General features: G+C 37.8%; 2 protein-coding genes across 14 annotated transcripts in view; one reads left to right on the plus strand and one right to left on the minus strand.

Annotated features, from left to right (window-relative positions):
- The window catches only part of RBFOX2 (RNA binding fox-1 homolog 2), a 277497-nt gene that overhangs the window by 68594 nt on the left and 181052 nt on the right, over positions 1 to 27851 (plus strand). For all 13 annotated transcript variants that reach the window (XR_005987793.1, XR_005987794.1, XM_041755049.1 and 10 more), the window contains exon 2: positions 19936 to 19986. Coding sequence is in view for 11 of the 13 variants with exons in the window: in XM_041755049.1 (XP_041610983.1) it covers positions 19936 to 19986 (51 nt within the window). In the remaining 2 variants the exon portion in view is untranslated. The remainder of the gene's footprint in view (positions 1 to 19935; positions 19987 to 27851) is intronic.
- LOC121490875 (meiotic nuclear division protein 1 homolog) lies at positions 10200 to 11208 on the minus strand. Its single transcript, XM_041755064.1, has one exon. The coding sequence runs from the start codon at positions 11190 to 11192 to the stop codon at positions 10575 to 10577; it is 618 nt and encodes a 205-aa protein (XP_041610998.1). The 5' UTR covers positions 11193 to 11208; the 3' UTR covers positions 10200 to 10574.

Below are 27851 nucleotides of genomic sequence, written 5' to 3' on the forward strand. Positions count from 1 at the left end.
TGTTTTGCAAGCTTTTATTTTGACCATGACCCATGATACCTATTTTATGTGATAAACTAGTATTATATAAATATTTATTTATATGTATATGTGACTAAAGCAAGTTTCATGAAATAATTCTTACCCTAAGTGTACTTGATTTTCTTATTAAAAATTTTATTGTAGTCTAGTCTAATGATTCTTGGAAGTGTGGCTGATGGAGCCCTCAAGACTCTTTGTAAAGGGGATCTTAAGGTCAGAGCTATTTTTATAATAGCACTAAGATATTATTTTCCTTTTTTTTCCTTTTCCACTGTGGTGATATTTGCACTGATGTTGCATAAGCAATGATGGGTAGAACTGCTGACACCCTAGCAAGAATCAAGGCAGTGGGACAGATTGTACTTGTAGTCATATTCTTCACCACCACACACTTGCAGTTAAAGGAAAAAAAAAAACCCAACAAAACAACAACCCAGTTTGACTTATGAATGACCTTGATAAAGCAGTTACAATTATTACTACTATTAAGTTTAAACCTTAATTGTGCATCTTTTTAATATTCTATGTAGCAAACTGGGTAATACATGTAAGACATTTTTGCATACTGAGGGTTATCTCAAGGAGAAACACTTTTGTGATTGAGTTGCCAGCTGAACTAGCCACTTTTTCATGGAACACCATTTTTGCCTAAAAATCAAATTGACAGGGTATTGTTTTATAGACTTGGTTATTTGGCAGACATCTTATTAAAAATGAAGCGAGCCTGTTTTCAAGGAAAACAATGACAGTATTTGTTATCAATGATAAAATTTGAGCTTTCATGGAAAATTCTGATTGAAATTAGAATTTCAGAAAACTGTGTCCTGTACAGTGGGCTTGACAGCTCTAGTACTTAGACTTTTTTGATGATAGTGATGGTGATATTAGTGAATGTGAATATTTTTGGTATTATGTAATGGAATATGTCAACATTTAGAAGATCTTTTTTTTATTTTTATTTTTTTAAAAGATTTTATTTATTTATTCATAGAGACAGAGAGAGAGAGAGAGGCAGAGACACAGGCAGAGGGAGGAGCAAGCACCATACAGAGAGCCTGATGTGGGACTCGATCCAGGGTCTCCAGGATCATGCCCTGGGCTACAGGCAGCGCTAAACTGTTGCTGCTAAACCGGGGCTGCCCTAGAAGATCTTTTAATGTAGTGAACCAGTATTTTATAAATGAACATAATGTTCAATAATCGTAATAGGTAAAAATCTATTCAAAATGCAAGACAGGGCAGCCCGGGTGGCTCCGCAGTTTAGCACCGCCTTCAGCCCAGGGCCGGATCCTGGAGACCGGGGATCCAGTCCCACATCAGGCTCCCTCTGCATGGAGCCTGCTTTTCCCTCTGCCTATGTCTCTGCCTGTTTTCTCTCTGTGTGTCTCATGAAATAAATAAAATCTTGAAAAAAAAAAAAAGCAAGACAGATCAATGGACTTTGATATAACAGAGTATGAAGAAGACTATTATAATACTCCTACCATTTTTTTAAAAAGTAGGCTCCATGCCCAGCATGGAGCCCAACAGAGGACTTGAACTCACAACCCTGAGATTGAGATCTGAGTTGAGATCAAGAGTGAAAAGCCTAACTGAGCCACCCAGACACCCAAATACTCCTCTATCTTTTTCAAATACGTATCTATGGAAGGCCAGATTTTCTACTGTTTCAGCCAAAATAATATATTAGCACAAATTGAATGCAGAAACAGGAAATTCTGGCCATCTTAAGTTGGATGTAAATATAATGTAAAATGTAAAACAACGAAACTGTTCTCACTACATTTTGTTTTTGTTTTTATAAAATATAGTTAATTTTCATAAAATATTTTTATGTTAGCATAATGGTTTATTTTTGGTATTTTAATTGGCAAATACTTTAAAAATTACTCAGTTTTAGTTTTTTATTTATTTATTTATTTATTTATTTATTTTAGTTTTAGTTTTTAATAGGCAAATACCAATACTTACAACCCACATAAGCAAAACTTCTTTGGAAGCTTTCATAATTTTTAAGAAATTAAAGAGATCCTAAAAGAAGTTTGAGAATTGCCATCCTTTTTTTTTTTTTTTTTTTAAATAATAATTGAGACATCTTTGGTATGTCATGAATGGGTCTTAACCCACAGCTTGAAAAAGTACTGAGCTGGAGTTACAGGAATTACCTTGTGAAGAGAAGTAGGACTTAGCTAGATTTTACCTAAGTTTAACTGCTGTGGAAGAGCACCCTAAGATTTGAAGTAAGTTGAGTAGTTTTTATCTGGAAATAGCTATTTGCCATCATCCTGCAAATCCCATTCAGATCTTCTGTGAGTTCCCCTTGTGGTTTCTTCATGCCTTTCTCACTCCATTGTCAAGCATGTACACGTGTTCCCTCTGGGCCCCATATTGATGTTTTATTGCATGATTCATGTTGTATTTATTTACATGTCTCTATCTCTTACCAGACTATGAGCTCCTTAAGAGAAGAATTAGTAACCTATTTGTCTCTCTATTTCTACCATGGTACTAGACCCGAGAAGATTGCTTAGTAAATGTTTGTTGAAAGAATACATAAATGCAGAGGAAAAAGGAGTGATCAGGTGAGGTCAGATTTAGGATGTTTGGAGCCTAATCATGTAAGCAGTGGAGGGCCATTAGCATGGGAGTGATATGGATGGCGTTTTTTTGAAATTAAACCTGGCTCTGGCTAAGAAAATTGGGAAGTGGTGAATGGAGGTTGTTGAATCAGCAAAAAACCATTATTATAGTAATTTAGCCTTAAGTCAGGTGACCCTGGCCTAGATTAAGTTGAATGCTTTTCTCATAGCTAATGAAAGATGCATATCCTGAGGAATATTTACAAAATCCTACACATAATAATACCCATGCTACCTAACATTGCATACTTATAATATCCTGAATACTGTGCTGAGGGCTCAAGGTGTATTATCTTATTTAATCTTCACAGCATCCTTGAGAGGTACTTTGTTTCCATTTTTTGATGGTTAAGTAAAAATAATACATGTTCATTGTTGAAAAATTGGAAAATACAGATAGGCAGAAGAAAAATAATGTTGGGATCCCTGGGGGGCGCAGCGGTTTGGCGCCTGCCTTTGGCCCAGGGCGCGATCCTGGAGACCCGGGATCGAATCCCACGTCGGGCTTCCGGTGCATGGAGCCTGCTTCTCCCTCTGCCTGTGTCGCTGCCTCTCTCTCTCTGTGTGACTATCATAAAAAAAAAAAAAAAAAAAAAAAAAGAAAAAAAAAAAGAAAAATAATGTGTATCACTTGTAAATCCAAAGTCAATACCAAAACGTAATCACTAAACATTTTGGGGTATACCCTTTTAGACTTAAAAAAAAAAAAAGATATGTCTATGTGCTGAATATATGCTTGCACATAAGGAAACCCTGAATATGAGACTTAGTGCTGTTTCCCCATTGAAAGGATTGGCTGACCTAAATATATAAGCTTTCAGGGATATGTGTCTAAAATAGGCAGATGTCTCTAAAATGTTAATTTTGTTTATTCATCCATATCCAAAATAATATACAAAATTATATAAGTAGAAACATGTTTTAAGAAAATACATACTCTCCTGTATCAGTATCTGTATCATTGCTTAGAACCATTTGAAGTCTCAGACAGTTTTTTAGGACATATGTTGACATACAGCACTCTCATATCTATTATAGCTGCAGATGATTTTGTTTCAAGCTGTATATATCCATTCAGATGACTTCAGGAAGATGGGTTTTCTTTATTTACACCATACAGTATACTGCATTGCTTAAAAACATTGTTTTTATTGAGATGAAAAAAATTTTTAAAAAGATTTTATTAATTTATTCATGAGAGATACACCGAGAGAGAGGCGGAGACACAGGCAGAGGGAGAAGCAGGCTCCATGCAGGGAGCCTGATGTGGTACTTGATCCCGGGACTCTAGGATCACACCCCAGGCCGAAGGCAGGTGCTAAACCACTGAGCCACCCAGGGATGCCCATATTGAGATGAAATTCACCAAAAATTAACCTTTTTTAAAGTGAACAGTTTGTTGGTATTTATTATATTCGCAGTGTTATGCAACAATCACCCCTGTCTATTTCCAAACATTTTCATCACCCTAAGAAGAACCCCATACCCAGTAAGTAGTGACCCTCCTTTTCCCCTTCTCCTCAGCTCCTGACAACCACCAGTCTGCCTTCTGCCTCTATGAATTTACCTATTCTGCACATTTCATATAAATGTGACATTTTGTGTCTGTGACATTTTGTGTCTGGCTCTTTTCACTTAGCACCATGTTTTCAAGGTTCATCCATATTGTAGTGTATATTAGTACTTTGTTTCTTTTTATAGCCAAATCCTATTTCTTTGTATGTATAATCCACAATTTGTTTATCTTCTCAGTTGATGAACATTTGTGTTCTTTTCACCTCTTTGCTGTTGTGCATAGTGCTGTGATGAACCTGTGTGTACAAGTATTTGTTGGAGTATCCATTTTTGGTACTTTTGGGAATATACCTAGGAGTGGAATTGCTAGGCCATATGGTAGCTCTATATTTAACTTTTGGAGGAACCACCAACCTATTTTCTGTAGCAGCTGTAACATTTTATATTCCTACCAGCAATGTACAAGGGCTTGCCAATTTATTTTTAATGAGGAACACAATAAGATGGGGAAAGTAAAGAGAAAATATGTATGGCCTTTGAGTTTATTAGAGCTTTGTATCTCAGATTTTGCCTGATGGGCTTATTAAATATTTAGCATCACTTCAGCACTAAGAATGAAATTTAGCTTAGGGAAATGTATCTAATCTATTTTAAGTGGTAATAGACTAAGAAGTGAAGATCAGAGAAGTGAGAGAAGGGAAATTTAAATAGACTTAAAATTCCTTGAAGGCAGAGAACCTATTCATCTTTGTGTCCCCTGCATTTAATAAAATGCTTAGCATGTCATAGGTTGTGTTGGGGGTCCCCAAGACTGTCCTGGGTCCAGTGATTCATTAGGATGTACAGAACTCAACATATAGTTAATAGGCTTGTAGTCACTGTCATAACTGTGAATTTATAACAGTGAAGGGTTATAAAGCTGAATCAGCAATGGGAAAGAGTGCGTAGAAGTGAAGTCCAGAAGAAACCAGGCTCAAGCTCCCAAGAGGTCTCTCTCAGTGGAGTCACACAGGATTTGCTTACTTCCTTCAGCAGTAAGTTGTGACAATGTTGTCTGCCAAGGAAGTGAATTAGAGAAGCAGTGCTGAGATTTTTCTTTTGGGGGTGGTGGTGGTGGGAGGGTATAGGTGGGAAGGGTAGTTAACTGAGGGAACTCTACCTACTCTACACCCCAAATCCAGACTCTCAGAAGGAAGTATTCCATATAATCTGTATTATTTGCACAATTTAGGCATGGTGGGCCAGTCTTTTATCAGTTCTGGGGATAGGACCCTCCTGAAATGAAATCTGAGTTCTCAGACACCAACCAAGCCCAGCCTTTCAAGCTGTCCTTTCTTTTTTTTCTCTTTAATATAAATTTATTTTTTATTGGTGTTCAATTTGCCAACATATAGAATAACACCCAGTGCTCATCCCATGAAGTGCCCCCCTCAGTGCCCGTCACCCAGTCACCCCCACCCCCTGCCCACCTCCCCTTCCCCCCCCCCCCCCAGTTCGTTTCCCAGAGTTAGGAGTCTTTCATGTTCTGTCTCCCTTTCTGATATTTCCCACTCATTTTTTTCTCCTTTCCCCTTTATTCCCTTTCACTGTTTTTTATATTCCCCAAATGAATGAGACCATATAATGTTTGTCCTTCTCTGATTGACTTATTTCACTCAGCATAATAACCTCCAGTTCCATCCACGTCAAAGCAAATGGTGGATATTTGTCGTTTCTAATGGCTGAGGAATATTCCATTGTATACATAAACCACATCTTCTTTATCCATTCATCTTTCGATGGACACTGAGGCTCCTTCCACAATTTGGCTATTGTGGCCATTGCTGCTATAAACATCGGGGTGCAGGTGTCCCGGTGTTTCATTGCATCTGTATCTTTGGGTTAAATCCCCAGCAGTCAAGCTGTCCTTTCTAAAGATGGCAGTCAAGACTTCTACATTCTTTTCCTTTCCATAGGTATTTTAGTTCCTTAAAAGGTGTTCCTAGGTTCAAGTTCTGTGAAGAAAACTAGATGCTATCATAGAGAATTAGCAGGGACTTTAGTGTCAGACAGACCTGGTTATATTACTGTAGGCAAATTGCAGTTTTCTGAGCCTTATTTTCTTACTATAGAAAGGTATATCACAGAGTTTAATGAGAACACCAAATAATAATGTATAGAAAACAGTAAACATAATGTCTGTCCTGTGTATAGTAAGTGGCTGTTAACATTGTGTTTCAGCTTGCCTGTATTAAGAAATAAAGAGACCTCAATATAGTAGTAGGTATAATATAATGTAATAATATGATATATGATAAAATATCATTGATATAATTAATATATAATAGCAGTTACCCCTAGGGTTGGGATAAAGCACCCAGACAGAACTGTCCCCCCCCCGCTTCCCCATCCCCTGCATCAGGGGCTGAGATCTAGATTTGGTTGGAGAGGACATGGCTATGGCTCTCTTGAGTGGCAGAGAGCTAGCTGTCTGAGTCCCTGTGATGCCAGACCTGCAGAACTTGTTGGGAATCTGCTTTTTTAAAAGTTGCCAGAAATCTACTTTTGAGGGTGCTCTACTTTTCTCTGCCATCCAAAAGTAGAGCATTCCTATGAAACTCTTTGTAAGCCTACATGGAGTAAAGAAATGATTACCTTTAATATATATGGAAAAAGGGGATCCCTCGGTGGCTCAGCAGTTCAGCGCCTGCCTTTGGCCCAGGGCGTGATCCTGGAGACCCGGGATCGAGTCCTATGTCAGGCTCCCGACATGGAGCCTGCTTCTCCCTCTGCCTATGTCTCTGCCTCTCTCTCTTTCTCTCTCTATCATGAATAAATAAATAAAATATTTAAAAATATATATAGGGAAAAAATTTTGAGCATTTATAGACCCTAAAAATAACTTCTCTTAGGTATTTTTGATATCTTTGGACACATCTTGCTAACTCATACACAAAATAGAGCTAAAGCACTGTTGCTTACAGATACAGTTCAGAGATAGGTGGCTTGGTGCTGTGAGGCTGAGTGTGGTTTCCCGGGAAGGAGCTTGGTGGTACCACTGTAGCTGCTGGAGGTGGGCACTGTCTCTGTCATGGCTTGCTGCAAGACAGACACTGAACACTTTTCACTTTCTACCTTTCTTTGTGAAAGCAAAAATCCTCTTTGGATTTCTTTCAGTTGGCAAAACCAGATACTAATGTAGGTTTTCTTTAAAGCTGAGTGCTGTAAGGCTTTCAAAAAGAGGAGGACACCTGTCTTGAGGAAAGCTATTTACAGGGAGTTGTCTTACCAGATGTAGATGTACTCTACTGTATACCAGCCCAAAGGGAGTTCCTGAGGGAAAGGTACTGGCAGCTGGGTGCTGCTACCTACTGTTAGGTGCTTCAAGAGCCAGGAAGGAGGAAGACCCCTTGTCTTGTAGGAAACTGCTGAGAAGGCACATTGGGACCTGGAAACAAAACCCTTTTCCCCTAGAGTGTGTCTCCTGGGCCCTCTACTGACGCAGCTTGACTACACGCGTGTCGACAAAGGAAAAATTTCTTAAAAGGCTCAGATCCATTTTCACAGAGCAGGCAAAAAGGATGTATTTGAAGCTGAGAGTCAGCTAATGGATAACCAGCATATGGGTAGAATACATATTTAATTCCAGATGCTCAGAAACCAGGAAGAATATGGCAAATAGAGATTTAAGGAACTTCAAATATAAGTAAGCCACATGCAAAACCCCCCGAATTTGGACCTGCCTTACACCATATATAAAAATTAACTCGGAATGGATCTAAGACCTAAACACAAGATCTGAAACTATAAAACTCTAAGAAGAAAACAGGGCTAAATCTTCATGACCTTGGATTTGGCAATAGATTCTTGGACACTTAATGTCCAAGAATGGACACTTAAATGACACTTAAAAGCATAGATTTTAAAAAGATAAATTGAACTTCATGAAAATGAAAAACTTTTGTACATCAAAGGATGCATACCATCAATTCAAGGGAAAAGTAGCCCCAGATGGGAAAAATATTTATAAATCCTATATCTAGCATGGGATTAATATCCAAAATATTTAAAGAACTCCTAAACTCAACAACAAAAAAACAAGTTCTATGTTGTTTCATGGAAGGTATCTTTGCCACAAGCAGTTTTTATGCATAACTAATTGGCTGTAAGGCAATTTTATGGTAAAAGATAAAAACAAATAACTGGTTGACAGTTTGTTTTGACAGTTGTTGGTTTTGTCAAGTGGTTGACAGTTTGGTTTTATTTTTCTTTTGACATAGTACTCCCATTTTTATATTATATAAGTCTTAGCCTCCCTGTGGTCCATATAGTGGTGCAGAGTTTTGAACCTTTACTTCCCGTAGAACTTTGTAATATCTGTTGGCAAATGTGACAGGATGCTAAGAACAGCAGTGTAGAAGGCTTTCACAATGCAATATAAAGCCTAGTTGTAAATAGACATCCTAGTATTTGGAAACTCTTCTATTGAAGGAAGAAATTTTAATGAAAAAAGGAGAAGTGAGATGCTGGACAAGACCAATCAAGAGGCCAAAAAAAAAAAAAAAAAAGAAAGAGTATAATACTGTGAATGAAAGACTTTAAAGACAAGCGATAGGTATAATCCACAACACTATTGCTATGAGTCTACACGATACATTTCAAATGTATTCAAGTATTTTGTATTTCTCAGTAGTCTTTTATTATTCATTTTCATGTTTCATTATGTCCCTCTTGAGGAATTTCCCTCTTATCATTTGTGAATTTATCTTTTATGGCCAGAATTTATCTTTTATGGGAATTTATCTTTATGGCCACTTAGTTATGCAGTGAACATGTTTGCAGAAAAAAATATGCTTGTGGCAAAATTGCTTATGGTGAAAATACCAGACATGATTAAAAAATTGGCCTGATTAAAAAATTGGCAAAGGACTTGAATAGAGATTTCTCCAAATTAGAAATTACAAATGGCCAGTAAGCAGTTAGAATGATTCTCAACATCTCTAATCAAAGGGGCAGTGCAAACCAGGATGGCAATAGAATGGCTACTGAAAAAAATTGAAAACCCGAAAATAAGTGTTGGTGAGGATGTGGAGAAATTGGAATCCTTGTGTATTGCTAGAGGGGATGTAAACTGGTACAGCTGTCGAGGAAAGGGGTATACGATTCCTCAAAATGTTAAACAGAAATACCCGTAATGCAGCCTACTTCTACTTCTGGAGGTATACCCACAGAACTGAAAGCAGGGAGTCCAATAGATATTTATGCACCCATGTTCTTAGTAGCATTATTCACAGTAGCCAAGAAGTGGAAGCAGCCCAATATACATGAACAGATGAATGGTTAAACTGAATGGGGTCTATCCATATGATGGAATATTATTCAGCCTTAGAAGGAAATCCTGACTTGCGACACAGTGTGAATGAACCTTGAAGACATGGTAAGTAAAAACAAGTCAGTGACAAAAGGATATGATTCCACTTACATAAGGTTCCTAGAGTAGTCAGATTTATAGAGACAGAGTAGAATGGTGGTTGCCAGAGGGTGGGGGGTGGAGAATGGGGAGTTTAATGACTATAGAGTTTCAGTTGGAGAGTTCTGGAGACACACGTAGTGTTGGCGACGCAATATTGCAAAAGTACATAAATGCCACAGAGCCATACACTTAAAAATGGCTGAAATGGTAAATTTTATATGTCACCACAATTTTTTAAAAGAAAAATAGAAACTGCTGAAGAATATTTATAGAACAATCTCAAACTTTAGTACCAGAAGGGGTAGATTTTATTATTATTATTTTTTTTTAATTTATTATTTATTTATTTTTTAAATTATTTATTTATTTATTTATTTATTTATTTATTTATTTATTTATGATAGTCACAGAGAGAGAGAGAGAGGCAGAGACACAGGCACAGGGAGAAGCAGGCTCCATGCACCGGGAGCCCGATGTGGGATTCGATCCCGGGTCTCCAGGATCGCGCCTCGGGCCAAAGGCAAGCGCCAAACCACTGCGCCACCCAGGGATCCCAGATTTTATTATTAATGTACTTCAAAATATAACTTGGTTATGATTGTATTTTAATTTTAAAAAATAAGAACAAAATGGATTTGTAAAGGAAATTTAAGAACTGGGAGTGTTAGCCAATCAGGAATTGATCCCAGCAGAGTGGACTGCTTAGCTGTATGAAGCACATATATATCACCTAAAAGGCCAAGCAAGTTGCTTTGGTCTCCTTAGAGCTAATCTCACTGGTTTCTTTCTTTCTTTTTTTTTTTTTTTTTACAGTTTATACTTTATTTAAAATTAATAAAATGATAAACACAAATACAGGTTAATGGCAATTCAGTACATTTAGTTGGATGAGATTTTAAAAATTACATATTCACAAGTACACAGATCCTTTACCAACATTGAACATTTTAGTCTATGTAGACAAAGTCTTCTGGAATTCCAAAATTTTTGTCAATTTTATTTTCTTTGAACCCAAATTTTCTTTTGGCCCAAGATCTTATTGCAAATATATTATCAGTCCATCTGTTAGCAGCTTCTTTGGCCACTTTATTTGCTTGACGTATTTCTTCCACAACTTGTGGGTCACATTCTTTATATTTTTCTACTTCTGCCTTTAGCTGTTCCCTTTGGTCTCGAAGTGAAGACAGCTCTTTCGCTAGCATGGTTCGCTCTTCCGTTTCATGTCGGCCAATTTTAGCTTTCTCAATGCTTTTCTGTAGATTTGTGTGCTTTTGATTTCCCTCAGATAACTGAGATTCCAGAACCTCCAACTTGCGTTTCCTCGAATGAAGAGCTTTACTTGGAAAACTCCAGTAATAATTAGACGTTCCAGTCCTTTCACAGTCAACCATACCATCATCAACTAAGCTCTGAAGGACTTCTTTCACTGACATAGCGGTAATGCCTTTCTCTTTGGGAGCAATCTTCTCCATGTCTTTTAACTGAAACACATCTTTCGTCTCAAAAAATATTTCCATCATACGGGCTCTCTTCTCTTCTGCACTCAGCCCTTTTTTCTTTGACATGGCGCGGGCGGCGGGTCCTCCATCTCACTGGTTTATTTATTTATTTATTTATTTATTTATTTATTTATTTAATTATTATCGTTTATTTATGATAGTCACAGAGAGAGAGAGAGAGAGAGGCAGAGACATAGGCAGAGGGAGAAGCAGGCTCCATGCGCCGGGAGCCCGATGTGGGATTCGATCCCGGGTCTCCAGGATCGCGCCCTGGGCCAAAGGCAGGTGCTAAACCGCTGCGCCACCCAGGGATCCCCCATCTCACTGGTTTCTATTGAACGCTGGAATGGATTCACAACATGACTAATTTTTACATCTAGTTTTTGAACACCTTCAGTGTGCTGGATGGCCATTTGCACATATTTCTAAAGAACTGACTTTAGAGTAAGCTAAGAAAAATTGAAGGTTAGTTATTTGGAAATTTGTGACTTTGTAGGAATGAGTCCCATAGATTGAATTTTTCTCTGGAGTCATTTACAACTGATAGACACGGGGGTGGGGAAAGAATTCTGTGGAACTCTTTCACCGCATGTTAAATGCCAGATAAGCTGACCACAATTATTTCAGTTAATCATCACAACTTTATGAGGTAAAGTTTATCTATTACACATTTGAGAAAATTGAGGCTCAGAGAGTTTAAGTAATTTGCCCAGAGTCACAGAGTTAGAAAGTGATACAACCAGTATTGGAGTCTACGTCTCTTTCACCCCCAAAGCTCCTGCTTTCTGGGTTGTATCATGGAAGGAGCTACTCGTATCTGCAATTAGCAGAGTCTGAGGCACGACCACTTCCCTGACTTGAGAGGCAAGAATTCTCAGCTCTGGGTTCTCTTCTATCTGCTTAGTCGAAGAACTTAGGCCAGAGCACTTCTCTTTGAGCATCAGTCTCCTCACCTATAAAGAAAAGGGGTTTGATTAGTTATCTCTTCCAAATCTGACACTGTTACTGAAAAGAGGGGATTTTAGCGTGTTCCAAATAAATCCCTATGTCAGATTTTAACATGAAACATTTTACTGATACAAGGCATTTTTTTTAACTTAAAAAAAAATAAGGCTGTTTGGGGTTGAAGGTGGTGAGTGTGACAAAGCACCTTTCATCAGTTGTCTTCATCAGGATGTAGAATAAATTATGTTTTATTTTATTGGAGAATGAAAACTTAGTTTACCAGTTAATAGTAGGACTTAGGTTGGGACTGTGTTGTTAGATACTACCAGATTCATATCCCTGTAAGTCTTCATCTCTGAGTACCTTGAACCCTGTATTGCTTGGAAACAGAAAGATGCCCTCTGGTTGCTTAGCAGTCTCTCTTCCAGAGCCAAAGGTTGCTGTTGCTAGGATTGGTTTTTGCATGCAGTAGCACATGGAAGTTAGGTTCATCTTCCGTTCCTGTGGTGTTCCCTTCCATGTCCATACTTGACAAACAGTGACTTTGGCTGCAAAACAAGGTAGTGAAAGTATCTTGGGAAACTTGATTTGCTTCTTTTTCCAGCCAGTGTGGTTTAAATCAATCTGTCCTTCCATTGTTAAATGTGCGTAGGGTAACTTGAAGTTCATTTTCAACCGCGAATAAGTCAGTGAAAAATCTGGGTTTGTTACCGTTGCTCAAGTTTTGTTTGTGGAGGACAGCTTCATTTCTTTCCTTTGCTGCTTTTTTTACTCCCCTCTCCCCAAATTGCCTGGTGTCAAGAATTTACTTTGTTCCATTCTCAGTATTTTTCTTTTCTTCCATTTTGTGAAATGGGTTGGATTTTGTTAGACACAAAAGAAAGACAATGGGGTGGATTTTTATTTGTCTTTTTAAAAAATTGCTTGGTGTAACTGCATTGTGCATTTCTGGTTTTTTCTATCCTGCTCCTAGACAGCCCTCATCAGTGATAGAAGCCAATGAGAAATACCCTTGTAATAAATTTCTGGACATGGAACATGCAATCTGTTAAGCAGGTGAAACCAGGAGAGATTGGCAGAGGGTGTTTTCCTTAGGCTCTGGTTAATGTTCTATGGATCATTCCATTGTTCAGAAGTTATGGCTAGAGTATTCTATCACTGCTATATTTCTGTATGAATGCAGGGAGTTTTCGATCTTCAGTGTTGTTAATTTCTCCTAATACTTCTCTTTTAACTGTATTTTAAAAATGCTTAAGGAAGCCGTACCTTTTGCTTTTCCTCTCAGGTGTAGTATTTTGGGTACTTTTGCAATGGCCAGATATTTGGCTAATCATTCAGAAATGGTATTGATTTTCAGAATCATTTAGGAAAGTGGCTTTAGAAAACATGCTGACTTGTAAGCATGCCATCAGTCACCGTGCTGAGGTGTGGTTCTTCAGTGAGCCCTCACCCTCGTTCCCACACACGTTGTTCCGGAAGATCTTCTGGAGACTTAAGGTTGGTTTGTTGTTGAGTTGTTTGTTTTAGTAGATGTTAGTTATGGTATCAGTCACGTTATCTTGTCATTATTATAAGTTTGAGCTCTTCAAGGGCAAGGACACTAACATTGCACTGGTCATAGGCAATTGTTCAATTATTCTTACTGAATAAGGGAAAGATTATTTTGCCCAAATGGATTTTTCAAACATAGGTGCATGTGGGAGCCTCTAAGGTGCCTGTGAAGGAATAGAAAGGTGCTAATTTTCTTCTCTCAGTGTCCACTCTACATCCATGGCCCACCACAATTCTATTTGACCATTACTCAAGGAGCCTTCTATTATTCTTTCACAAGGCCACTAAACCAGAAGCTTCTAAACAGGTTTAATTGCTGACCTCTATAGTCACTAAGGATTCTTATGGTTGGTATTTTTTTTTTTTTTTAAGATTCTATTAATTTATTGAGAGACACAGAGAGAGAGAGAGGCAGAGACACAGGCAGAGGGAGGAAGCAGGCTCCATGCAGGGAGCCTGATGTGGAACTGGATGGGCCCTGGGCTGAAGGTGGTGCTAAACCGCTGAGCCAGCCAGGCTGCCCCGGTATTTTATTTCTTATATATTCTTTTTATTTTCAAGCAGCTTCTCAGCCTCGACAGAGTCCATTTTGAACTCTTTCAGTCTTGCTAGGCCAGAACTTTTGCTTACAGAGGCACATGCATAGCTGCTAAAGCCTTTTCTCTTGGAGCTTAACACGTCTGATTTCTATCCCATCTGTTCCATTAGCTAGCCTTGTAATTCCATCTCTGCTTTAAATACCAGTTATTATTTTTACACTGATTAAAAACTCAGATCTGCACGTCTTAGATGGTCAGCACCATCCCAGGGCCAGAGGAGTGTTCTTTACTGGTTGTCATGAAGCAGCAGAAGCCCTGGGTACAGAGTTAAGAGCTGAGTGTGAGGACAGCTCAGTCATTATCATTAGCTATTTGGCTTTGAGCAAATCACTTAATTTTCCCGAGATTCAGTTTTGTTATCTGTAAAATGAGGGTTATAAAACCTATTTTCTGCATTGTGAGGACTAAATAAGATTATATGAATGTGTTTGTAAGTTATAAAATCTTATGGAACACTGGTAATAGTGACTTTTTGGGTTCTTTATAATACTCCAAGTAATACATGAATTTTACATTTTGTAAAATTGAAACAGTTCAGATAAAGCATGTTCTCTTGGCCTTCCACAAATCTTCTCCCTTATGCATTTATTACTCTACATTTATTTACTTTTTATATGCATGTAGAAATCCCTCTTTTTGTATTATAATTGAGAAAAAATACACTGCTATTATTTAATATGTCACTAGGTAGTTTGTAGAGATTTTACCTTTTTAAAAACTTGTACACAGGGTGTTGAAATATAATAATTAGCACTATTTCTCATTGTTTAGTGAGACCAAGGTTCTTACCAAGTTTTCACTGTTACAAACAGCAGTGCATTGAAGGTCTTCGCACATGCTTATTTGAGCACACACGCAGGAGTGGCTACAGAGGGCAGAGATGGGAAATTACAAGACGGTATGTGTATTTAGCATTTTAATGATTATTGTCAAATTGCTTTCCAAAGCAGCGATCTCAGTATACTTATATTCCTACTATTAGATGTGAAGGTGCCTATTTATTCTTCTTGCTAACTCATGATATTTTTGTTTTCATTTTTGCCAGTTTCATTAGTGAAAAATAATGTCTCACATCCAAAAGAATGTTCATAGACATCATGGTTTTGTGAGTGCAAAGAAAAAGCATACCTGGAAACAATTTAAAAATCTATTAACAGGAGAATAAGACAGATGAATAAATTGTGACATAGTCATAAGATAGAATTCAAAATAGGAGTCACGGTGAGATAGAGCAAGATGCATAAGGGCAGATGAGCAAACTTCATAGTTTTGAGCAAAAAAAAAAGAAGAAATTGCTAAAGAGTACATGTGATAAGATCCATTTCTATAAATTAAAAAACGTGCCAAGTTAATGCATTATGAAGAGACAGATTTTTACATGATAAAATTAAAAAATAGAATAAGCCTTTGTCGTTAAGGGTTGGCCACTTTCATAGGCAGAGAGTCTCTGAGGGCTGGTGAGTAGGAACTTGACTTTGCTAAGGCCGGTGAAGGAGTGAGGCCATTTCCTCTGACATCTATCTGTGCAACCTGTTAACAGAAGTGTTAACTTCTGACAATACCACCTTGTAGGTTTGATTTTTTTCCTTATAAAAAGTTCTCAGCGTTGTCGAACTCAAGAATATAGTTTCTATGTGGAATATTCTCTGGGAGTGATGAATGTTAATTTGTTTTTGGGTGTTTTCCATTACTTTCTTAATCATATAATTTCTTTATCAGACAATCTAGGAATAGTTACTTTAAAAAAATAATGTAGAATGGTTATTGTGGAAGAGGACTTGATAAAATGGAAAGAATAGGGATTTGGAGTCAAACAGACCTGGATTGAAAGTTTTTTTTCCCCCACCTAGTACCTATGTTTTGTTACCTCCTTTTTTTTTTTTTTTTTGCTGCTTTCTATTCCTCCTCCCCTCCATCCTAAAATTATAACTGATTTAATTGCTCAGTGTCTAATAGTTATCACCATCTTTATTATAATCATTGTTAAAATATGATGTTGAAGTAAATTACAGAATGTAGAACAAACAGGACACTTACTTGTGGATTTCAGAAGGAGCCCTGTTCTTTTTATTACAGTCTAAGCTGTATGTCTCTCCTGTAAAAATTAGTATGAGTGTAGCTAACTATGTATGTATGGCCCATTATTATCCTTACTATTGTTAAATAACAGGTTGATTGACATAGAATTCACCGACTATAAATCTTACCCTTTTAAAGTGATAGTAGTACTTTTTAGTGTTTTGGTAGTTTTTAGTATAATTATAAAGCTGTGTATCTGTCATCACTAATTCCAGAACGTTGTCATCACCAAAGCCAAACCCAGCACCTGTTACCACTCATTCCCCATTTTGCCCTTTTATCCCCTAGAGCTGCTAATCTCTATTCTTTCTCTGTGCGTTTGTTAATTCTGGATATTTCATATAAATGGAGTCATACAATTTGTGGGCTTTTTTTCCACTTAGTATGGTGTTTTCAGTATTAGGTTGTATCAATACTTTGTTCCTTTGTATTATTACCCAATAACATTCAATTATGGTTATATCATACTTTATTTATCCACTCATCAACTGGTGAACATTTGGACTGTTTCTACTTCTTGGCAATTATTAAGTAAAGCTGTTATGCACATTTCTGTATGAGGTTTTGTGTGGATCTGTGTTTTTAGTTTTCTTCCTTACACCTAGTGTGGAATTGCTGGATCACATGGTAACTCTGTTGTAACATTCTGAAGGACTGCCAGACTTTCCAAAAGTGCCTTTACATAACACTTTATGTTTCTACCAGCTGTGTATGAGATTCCACTTTCTCCACATCTTCACTGAAGTTTCTTTTTTTCATAATGAGTGTGAAGTATTTTCTCACTGCAGTTTTGATTTTCATATCCCTAATGACTCATGAGGCTGAGTAGCATTTCATTTATTGGCCATTTGTATGTCTTCTCTGGAGAACTTTTTGTGCAGAGCCTTTCCCCATTTTAAAATTCAGATGGTCTTTTTAAGAGTTCTTTATATATGTTTTGAATACAGGTCCTTTATCTGACTTGCAGTATTTTCTTCCATTCTCTGAGTTGTCTGTTCATTTACTGATGGGAGTCCCCTCTCACTTCATTGAGGTATAACTGACCTCTAACATTGTCTAAGTTCAAGATGTACAAGATTTTTTTTTTTAAGATTTTATTTTATTCACCAGTAATACACAGAGAGAGGCAGAGACATAGGCAGGAGGAGAAGCAGGCTCCTTGTGGGGAGCCCGATGCAGGACTTGATCCCAGGACCCCGGGATCACCACCTCAGCCAAAGGCAGATGCTCAACCACTGAGCCACCGAGGTGCCCCAAGATGTACAAGATTTTGATTTGGTGCACTTACATTGGGAAGTGATTACCAACACAGTCACAGTGTTGGCTAACATGTGTCACATAATTACCATTTATTTTTTATGGTGAGAACATTTTAGATCTGCTTTCTTTGTACCTTTCAAATATATAATATAGTATTATTAACTATAATCACTTTGCCAGACATTAGATTCCCAGAATTGATGGTGTCGACACCTTTTGAGTCCCAGAAGTTTTTAATTTTGTTGAAGCCTGATTTAACTGTTGTTTCCTTTGTCACTTGTTTTTTGGTCTTCTACTGAGGAGATTACTGTTTAACCAAAAGTCATAAAGATTTGCTTCTGTGTTTTCTTCTAAGAGTTTTATGGTTTTAGGTCTGTGATCTCTTTTGAATTAATTTTCTATACAGTGTAAGACCGCATTCCAACGTCATTCTTTTACATTTGGATATCCAGGTGTCCCAGCACCATTTGTTGAGAAGACTGTTTTTTCCCCCATTGATTTTTCTTGGCCCCCTTTCCAAAATCAATTTATCATAATTGTAAGGGTTTATTTTTGGACTCTTAGTTGTAGCACATTAGCCTATATGTCTATCCTTAGGCTAGTATCATACTATCTTGATTACTTAGCTTTGCAGGAAACTTTGAAATCAGAAAACATGAATCCTTGCTTTTCTTTCTCAGGATTGTTTGGCTCCTCTAATTTTTTTAGTCTATTATCTTTGGTGTGCTTTCTCTGAGGAGACTTAACTTATAAATATCCAAAAGAGAGATTTAGGAATCAAAAAGAGAGAACTTGGATTGCCTGTGATCGAATCAATGATGAATGCCAAAATAACTTCAGCTTATTGAACTCCATTTATTTATTTATCCATTGTTTTGTGCCCACTGTGTGTTAGACAGTGTGCTAGATTGCTGGGTGACTGTGATGAACAGACATGGGGTCTCTGAATTGAGCTTATGTTGTCCCTGGTTTTCATGTTTTTGAATTCAGTGTGGATTTTTGATTATCAAAGATAAGGATATCTTGTCAAAGCAGATGTACCATTAGTTGGAAAGTGCTGTCTTGCCATATATGAAAATCCCATCAATGCAAATTCTTAACCTTGTTATTCTGCCAGTGGGAATGAAAACATAAATGGATGGAAGAAGAGGATGAGTATTTTCCAGGTAATTGTGTTGAGCACATTGAAAAAATTACAAAAGCACTTGTGTGTGCACATGTATCTCCTCCCACTTAAAAGTTCACTTGAAGGCAAGGGCCCTGTGTTATTCACCTTTCTTACTCATAACTATTAGTTATCTAACAGTACTTTTAAAATATTAGGTGTTCAGGGAGCCTGAGTGAGTCAGTCAGTTAAGCATCCAACTCTTGATTTTGGCTCAGATCGTGATCTCAGGGTTGTAAAATTGAGCCCCGAGTTGGGCTCTGTGCTGAATGTGGAGCCTGCTTAAGATGCTGTCTCTTTCTCTGCCCTTCTTCCCTTCTCCCCTTAAAAAAAAAAAATAGATATTCAATTTTATGTTGACTGAATGATTGAATGGGTCAAGCCATGAATGACCCAATGCTCATGTCATATGACCTTATACTAAATTAGGGTTTGCACAGCTTGTATTGACTATCATTCTTGTCCTCAAGGATCTTGATTTAGTGGCTAATGTGAAGATGAGATACTCAATATGATATACTTTTACAAAAATAAGATTTATTGAGTTGTAAATAATATGAAAAGGACATTGTACAAGTAGCTTAAATACATTTAAATAAATATATACATGTTAGGAGTCACTTGGGTCCATTGGGTGATATAGGGTGGTAGAGGAAGTCCTGTGCAGAGACGGGATTTCATGTAGGGTTCAAAGAACTGAAGGAACACATAATGATAGGGAGTGCCTAAAACTTCCAGGCCATGGGGTGGTTCTCAGTAGGGGGAGCGTGTTTAGTTCTCAGTACCGTTCAGCCAGGAGACTTCTGGGAGCGTGTGAATGTTTTTGGTTGTCCTAATGTTCGTGATTCCTACTACCTTTTACTGGTTAAGGGCCAGAGAGGCTAACATCCCACAGTGTGAAGTTAGGAGTTGATTTGCCCCAAATCACAGTGGCTCCATGTTTGAGATATATTGGGAAGGAAACAAATTTAGCTCTACTGGGAGGAAAATAGTGTTTATGAGTTGTGTTTTGAAGCAAATACTATCTGTTTGGTTTAGTTTTTGCCATTGTAGAGGCTGAACTTGGAGAGGTATGTAGTTAGAGTGGAAGATAGCAATGGAACACCTTAGGAACTGTTGTAGGAATTTGTATTTGATCAGTTTGGATGATTTTGGTGATTCTTAATGTTTTCTTTTGTCTTATATTTTAATTTTCTTTTCTTTTTCCTAGAACGAGCCTCTGACCCCAGGTTATCATGGATTCCCAGCACGGGACAGCCAGGTTGGTGTTCCTGTTTATAACTCAGATGGTGTGTGTGTATGTGTGTGTGTTCATTCTAAGGATGCAGTGGTGGAGAGTGTTTCCTGAAATAATTTTGGAGAGTGATATGATTAGTTTCATCAATGAATTTACATTTAGAGATACAAATAAAAATATTTTTTTAATCCTAAAAGAATTGTAATCACATTATTGAAATTGTGGATATTACAGGGGGAAAAAAAATCATTCAAGCACAACCATAATTGCTTTTGTTTTTTCTTCTCCAGGCTGTATAATAATTTTTTAACCTGGTTTTCTTGATGTCTCATAATTCTAAGTGCTGGGCTTGTCTCTTAATTCTCTGCCACTTAGCCCCTGCCTGCACAGATTTTTTTGAGTCCTTGCAATAATCTGCAACAAGAAAATTCCATTCTTCCTGGGGGAATTCAGCCTTATGGTTTTAATCAGTGAAGGCTTGGTTGAGAGAGGGAAGTTTCTGTTGCCTTTCTTTGTTAGATAGGGAGGATGATTGGAAAAAAGCCCAGGCCCTACTGTGGGTAGAGCAGTACTGCTTCCTATGAGACATCATCTGGATGCTTTAGGTGAGTGTATAAAATGCCTTCCCTTTCCTTTTGCTATTAGAAACCTTGAGCAGATGAGGCTGAAGCCGAGTTAGGTTAGAAGAAGAGGTAAAGCTGCCTCAGAGGAATGATGTGGCTTAAGATACCTACCCTCTGAAATTTGCCTCCTTGCTGTTTGGGAGTATTGATATTTTTCAGGAGATTTGAAAGGATAGCTCATAGCAATATCTTTGAATACCTATCCAACTTCCCCATAGAATTGTCCAAAAAAGCCCCCATTATTAGGCTCGTCCAAAGGGCATGTATCATTGGAGTGCTAAATAGAGGGGTTGACATAGTTCTTTCCAGAAATTACTTGAATCTCATCAGAACCCCTGCAGCTGATCTTAACAACTAGGATAGTCCCATAATTAGTGGTTATCTATTTGAATATATGCTCAGTTCTTGTACTTTTGGTGCTGGTTTGGCATCACATCGGCCCCAGGTGGGGTATGGAGATAAAGGACGAGGGAGAGTGTTGTTGATCTTGGTGTTCATCTCCCAGGGGGATCATCACTGTCGGAATTGAAGTTTGTTCTTATGGAAGCTTTTGTTAAAAGATATGGTCATTTACTTCAAATCTAAAGAGAATAATATAGAGGATATATTTTTTTTCTTTCTGGTTTGGGTCTGCTCTAGAGCTTTTGAAGCTGTAAAATTTATGCCCTTTGATAGTAATTCTATATCGTGGCCATATATCAGGAAAAGTACTATTGCCTGGAGATTCAGCCTCTAGAGGTTCTGATTGAATAAGTCTAAGATTGGGTTTAATCATTCACATATTTAGAAATCTCTATAGGTGATGCTGTTTTATAGCCAGAGTGGAGAACTGCAGTCTTATGGGCTACTTTAAAAAGAGTGACATTTTCTGTTTCATCCTGTTCTTTAACATAAAGATAAAACCTAAAGGATCCTTAAAACATAAAAGATCATGGTCAGTCTCTATCTAGTTTTGCATACCAATGCATATGTTTACTTATTTATAAAATGTTGCTTATTTGGGATATAGGCTTATTTTAGATATAGGAAGGTAAAACTAATTAAAGTATGGGAACAGACGTACTGAGTTTAAAAGGAACTGGAAGGTACTGTATAATGCTGAGTTCTTCCTGGAGGGATTGAAGATCAATAAGAAACTAAGCAAAAGGAATTAAGAGGAATTTGTTAAAGCACAAAAGTCCTCTCGTTGCTTGGAACTGCTTTATCTTTCCTTTCTCTTGTGGTAGGGACCCACTTCTGTAACCTGCACCTTCATTACTTATACTCTCTCTGCTGTAGGTCTATGCAGACCCTCTTGCCATCGTTTAAAGCTGCTAATTTACTCTGAGGCACATTCTGATGGTGACAGGCTTACATTAGTTTATTTTCTTGGGCTTTATTTTGTTCTCCGACTGGATCTTTAAATCAGAGATCTTAGAGCAGTGCAAACAGGCAAATATTGAATAGCTGCTTGTTGTATTTGATGAATACAGAATCCAAATGAGTACTGCTAATTAATGCGCCTAACCTTGTGAACTCTCACTTTGTGCGCTGAGGTTTGGGAGGCATTTATCAGTGTGCAACACTGGTCACCGAGCAGCCTGAGGTGGGCAGAAATTGAACTTGTGATCTTTACATCTCCCCAGACAGTTTGGTTCAGCAAATCCAGGAGCAGGGGGATAAGGTAAAGGTGGATTTTTATTGTGATTTTGTCCTCCTTATTCTTTTGCTGTTCCTTTCTAAACAGATAGGAACCTTCCCCAGACAGGATTTTTATCAGCATCTCTGGGTGATTTTAAAAGAGACAAAGTTACAATCCTAATCCTCCTAAAGCACTGTTATCAGTGCTTTCCCACCTCCTCCTCACAGTTATCTTTTGAAGTAGAAAAAGCAAACACTTCCTTTGGACAGAGGAGGAAACTGAGGCGCACACAGATAAAGTGACTTATCCAAGGTAACCATATCAGTTAGTAGCTGCATAAGAACTGAGATTTGTCTTTCCTTTGTTGAGGGCCCTTTCCTCTGTCCTGGGGATTGTTCCCTCACACAATGAAAAGTGTGGTCATGTATGTGTGTGCCTACTCACTCCCCTACTTCATTTATCATTTGGGGGCTTCATAGGCCTCATGAAGCTCAACCATGGTCCCTGGTTAGGGATTATCCCCCCTGAATTCCTTAGCACCAAGCAAACCAGCATCTCACTGTTTAGTGACCTTTTTCATCCTGTTCTGTAAGTTCTCGCCACATTTGAATTCGAAACCTGTGCAGCAAAGAAGAGGAAATAAAATACTTGCCACCTTGTAGAGGTTTTGCTTTTTATTTTAATTTTATTTTATTTTAAAGATTTATTTTTATTTATTTATTTACGATAGACATAGAGAGAGAGAGGCAGAGACACAGGGAGAGGGAGAAGCAGGCTCCATGCCGGGAGCCTGACGTGGGACTCGATCCCGGGACTCCAGGATCGCGCCCTGGGCCAAAGGCAGGCGCAAAACTGCTGAGCCACCCAGGGATCCCCGAGGTTTTGCTTTTTTATGTGCAGTAACCCTAGCCTTCTTTCTTAGTCAGTTAGCAAGCTTTATGAGATGACAATCCTTTGCATTCATAAAACTCTTCGAGCACTTCCCCTGCTTGCTAATGGGCTCTGTGGAAGTGGAGGAAACGAACATTGTCCAGACTTACAGAAGTGAAAACCAGCTGGGAAACTGAGTGTCTCACCTAAGGCCATGCAGGAGGTTGGATTGACCATGCAATATAGTGATTTAGATTCCCAGCTGATTGTTTCTCTGTTGTTTATGTATAGCACAAGTGCTTATTTGAGTGTTGATTAAGGCTGGAATATTTTGTGGGTTTGTAATATTTTTAAATGAGAGAATATTTGTGTGCATTAGCTTTAGCGTTTTTAGATGGGGGGTGCTTAAGATTAGCAGCCTGATTAGAAGGGGGCTTAGTTCTGCATAGCAAGCTTACTGTTTTTGCTAACATTGTTTGTTTATTTGGATGGCTTTCAGGGGGCTTCTGGAGAGTTCAGTGGGAGTTCCAAGGCCCAGCCCCTTGCCACCTCTCGGTGCCATAACTTTATGTCTGCTCTATTAGGGCGGCCATAGAATTCATCATTCTAGTTGGGGCACTTTTGAGAGTGCAAAGCAATGCTCCTATTGAAACAGCCCCAGGCAAACCGAGAGGGTGGGATATATGGTCATTTTAGCCATAATTACAGAACTGTAGTGAATGTCCCCTTAACTGATGTTGGATTATGGCATAGTTCATTGTCTAACATTTAATCTGCGTGGGAATGAAACATGGCCATTTACATTTGAGATGAGAGATACTACAGACTCTTGGTTGGGTTCGGGTACTGAGTCAGGTACGGAACTGAGAATAATAGTATGCTTAAAAAACTAATATTTGTAAAGTACTTTAGAGTGTGCTTTTGTGTTTGCTGAAATTTGATCTTCACAATAGCTCTGCTAGGTAGGTGGGGCTTTATTAAGGACAACAATTATTAGAATTTTGTTCTTCAAAACAAAGAAACCAATGGAGAGGGGTGCCTGAGTGGCTTAGTGGGTTGAGAGTCTGACTCTTGGTTTTGGCTGAAATCGTGATCTCAGGGTCCTGGGATTGAGCCCTACATTGGGCTCCCCCACTCAGTGGAGAGTCTGCTTGAGGATTCTCTCTCTCTGCCCCTCCCCCTGCTTGTATATCCTCTATCTCTCTCTCTCTGAAATAAATAAATAAATCTTAAAAAAGAAATAAAAAGAAAACCAATGCAGAGATTTTTAAATGACTGTCCCAGTGTCACATAGAGGGGAGGTGGCAGAAATAGGCTTGAACCCTGGATTTTCAGCCTGTCTTGTAATTTCTGTTTTGTGGTCTTTTGTCATTGTTCTCTCTTCCTTGAATGGGGATGTTCTCTTGCTAGTGTGACAAGATATTATGGAATCCTTGGGGATGTAGCAGCACAAAAAGGCTTCATATGATCTGGAGGTCCCTTGAGTAACTTATGTCTGTCAAAATTTTTTTCTCTCTTGTTTGTTAAAATAGCTTACGGTTCACAGTTTATCTTTTTGTATTTTAAATATAAAAAAATTAACATCATGGTGTTAGGATCTTTATCTTATTTTTAAAATGTTGGTCAGTGTCTCCTTAAAATTTTTTTCCTTTCCTAAAGTTCTGCCACTGTATCGAATTGTTCAGATGAAACATGGAAACAAAGAATGTCAGAGGTGATGTGCAAGTTGGCAGATGTGGCTTTGACTGTTAGAGATTTTAATTGGGAGTGGCAGCCATACTTTTTAATTTAGAGGATAGATTAAAAATGACCTAAGAGGGGGTGCCTGAGTGGCTCAGTTGGTTAAGTGTCCAACTCTTGATCTCATCCCAGGTCTTAATCTCAGGGTTGTAAGTTCAAGCTCTGCTTTGGGCTCCATGCTGGGCATGGAGCTTACTTAAAAAAATAAAAAAAAAAACAAAAATAAAAATGACCTAAGGGATTTATTTTTCAAGAGTATTTTCTTTGTTAAGTATTGAAAAAAATTTTTTTCTAACTAGTTCTTCCTTTTCTTCCTGGAATGGGCTTTATTTTAGTCAGAGTTTTTATAAATGAACTTTCAGGGCTTTTAGTTATTTTGATTGGGGGCCATGGACAATAGCAAATGCATTTTCTGTCATACTCATTTGGTTTGATGCCAAAGAAATAATAGCTACTTTTCCTCCCTTGGGGAGAGTTAGAATGGAGGACCTGGTAAGAGTCTTCAAGTTCTAGCTCAGTGCTTTTAAGCTTAAAAAAAGGTAACAAACCCTAGTAAGCAATACCTTTTACATCATGACCCAGGACACACACACACACACACACACACACACACACGAATATAACTTAGAATTAGTCTTCCAGAGAGTACAGTACATACCCTTACTGTGTTGTAATAACTGTATATTTTCCATTCAACAAGTTGATTGAGCAAAATTGATTTTCTGGACCCACTAATAGTTTGGGGTCTGTCAAAATTCTAATAATTGTTGTCCTTAAGCATGCAACCTTCAAGAACTCCATAGACTCTAGCAGCGGCTTCCCTACTCCACATCCCTCTGCATCCATTCATCTACTTTCTGCCTCTGTGGATTTGCCAATTCTGGGCATTTCATGTAAGTGGGATCACATAATATGTGGTCTTTTGAGACTGATTTCTTTCACTGAGCATAACTTTTCAAGGTTCATCCATGTTGTAGCAAATGTTGATACTGCATTCCTTTCATTGGTTGAATCATATCCCACTGTCTGGATATAGGGAGGATTTGTACACGAGCCTACTACCTCCCTCTGTAGTTCTGTCTCCTGCAGCTCTCTTACTTAGAGTTGGTGCTTGTCACTTGGGCATTCTTGAACAGGCTTGACCCTAGCTTCACTGTGGAGTCACTGTTCCTTCTGCCTTCAGATATGGACTGCTCTTCACCCAGATGCTCACCTTATTCTCATTCAGGTCACAGGTACAAAATGGACTCCTCCGAGAAGCGTTTCCTAACTATACCAGTCTAAAGATACCCAAATATGTAACCTGACCATTGAGTTGCACTTTCTTCATATCTCTCATCATCAACTGTAATTATCTAGTGCACATACTTTATTGTGTATCTCTCCCACTAAAATATGCTCTGCAAGCTGTGGTTTGCTTAGTGCAGAGCCTGACATGTAGGAGGAGATCAATAAATATTTGTTAAAGGAATAAATGAAAATTATTTTGTTTAATGTCAAAGACTTTGAAAGGTTTTAGAAAGGGAAGTGACATGATTTATTTTACATTTAAAAAAATGACATTCTGGCTACTATGAAGAATTGAATTTTATGGGGGGGGGGCAAAAACAGCAGCCTTAGAACTGTCTAGGCAACAACTTTATTATTTGCTGTGTTTAATATCAGTTCCAACCAGGACCTATTTGCTGAATGAGAAATTTTACCACACTCCCCAAGCTGGAAACTGGATTAAAAAGACTAGAAGTAAAGTGTTTCATACCTGTCCTGTTTCTCATAGTCTATAATAATTTTCTTACTTGGCCCCCTTTTAACTAAAAATACTTCTGCTTTGCTTTTAAATTACATACAAAATTGCTTTTTTTCTTTTTGCTAGGTTGTACAGAACCCTACTCTCAGCTTTCATGCAAGGTATATTATAAAATGGTTGCTTCTCCCCAATATCTGACATCAGGTCACCCATCAGTGGGTAGGTCCTCTGTGATGTTGCTTTACACCCTCTAGTGGATGAAGGGTTGGTAAATGCTGTGGCATCTGGTATTCTAGCATTTTGCTCAAACCATGTAATTAGCTTCAGACTTACTCTTGCATTTTAGACCATTTCCTTCTACAAATAGTTCATAAGCTTTTTCCTTCTGCAAAAGACCGTTTCATTTCATCTGCTGCTGTCTGCCATGTGCCTAAATAACATGCTTATTCTGCTATTTCTTGATTTACAATTTTAGACACCATGTTTTGGCTTCCTACTGTTGGAAATGAGATATTAACAGTTTTCTAGACACTGTCTCCTTCCTTCTAATAAAGCCATTTAAAAAAAACCCAGTGTTTATTACTGATTTATGATCATTTAATAATTATATTATTATGACTAGATGTAGCTGAATCATAAAATATGATTATATTCACTTTCTCATATACTTTTTCATTTCCCCTGGAGTTATTAAATATATTTATACATATATATAGAAAATAAATAAATATATTTAGTAATCACTTAAACACTATTGAGATACAATTTCTATACCATAAAAGTCATTCAGTGTAAGTATACTTATTCAGTGATCATATAAAATTTATAGACATGCTACCATCACCACAGTTTGGGTTTTGAACATTTCCATAACACCCTGTGCCACCCCCAAAATTTTCTTGAATTTTTTTGCAGTTCCCATTCTCACCCCACTCCCAGGCAACTGCTGATCTGTTTCCTCACTCTATCTATTCTGGACATTTCATGTAAATGGGATCATATGATATGTATGCAGGCTTTTGTGTGTGCGTTCTGTCATTTAGCATAGTGTTTTTGAGGTTCATCTATGTTGTATGTATCACTATGTCATTACTCTTTGTTGCTGAATAGTATTCTTTCATATGGATGTACTCCATTTCATTAATCCATTTGCTAGTTGACAGATAATCGGGTTGTTTTCAGATTGGTGATTATGAGTAATGCTCTTATGAACATTTGCATATGTTCATATAGACATATATTTTATTTTCTCTTGGGTAGATTTCTAGGAGTGGAGTTGCTGGGTTTT

This window comes from Vulpes lagopus, chromosome 5 (assembly GCF_018345385.1).
Source record: "Vulpes lagopus strain Blue_001 chromosome 5, ASM1834538v1, whole genome shotgun sequence".
Taxonomy (NCBI): domain Eukaryota; kingdom Metazoa; phylum Chordata; class Mammalia; order Carnivora; family Canidae; genus Vulpes; species Vulpes lagopus.

Excerpts from the sequence above, each read along its gene's own strand:
- LOC121490875 (XM_041755064.1), bottom strand. The coding sequence starts at position 11,192 with ATGTCAAAGAAAAAAGGGCTGAGTGCAGAAGAGAAGAGAGCCCGTATG.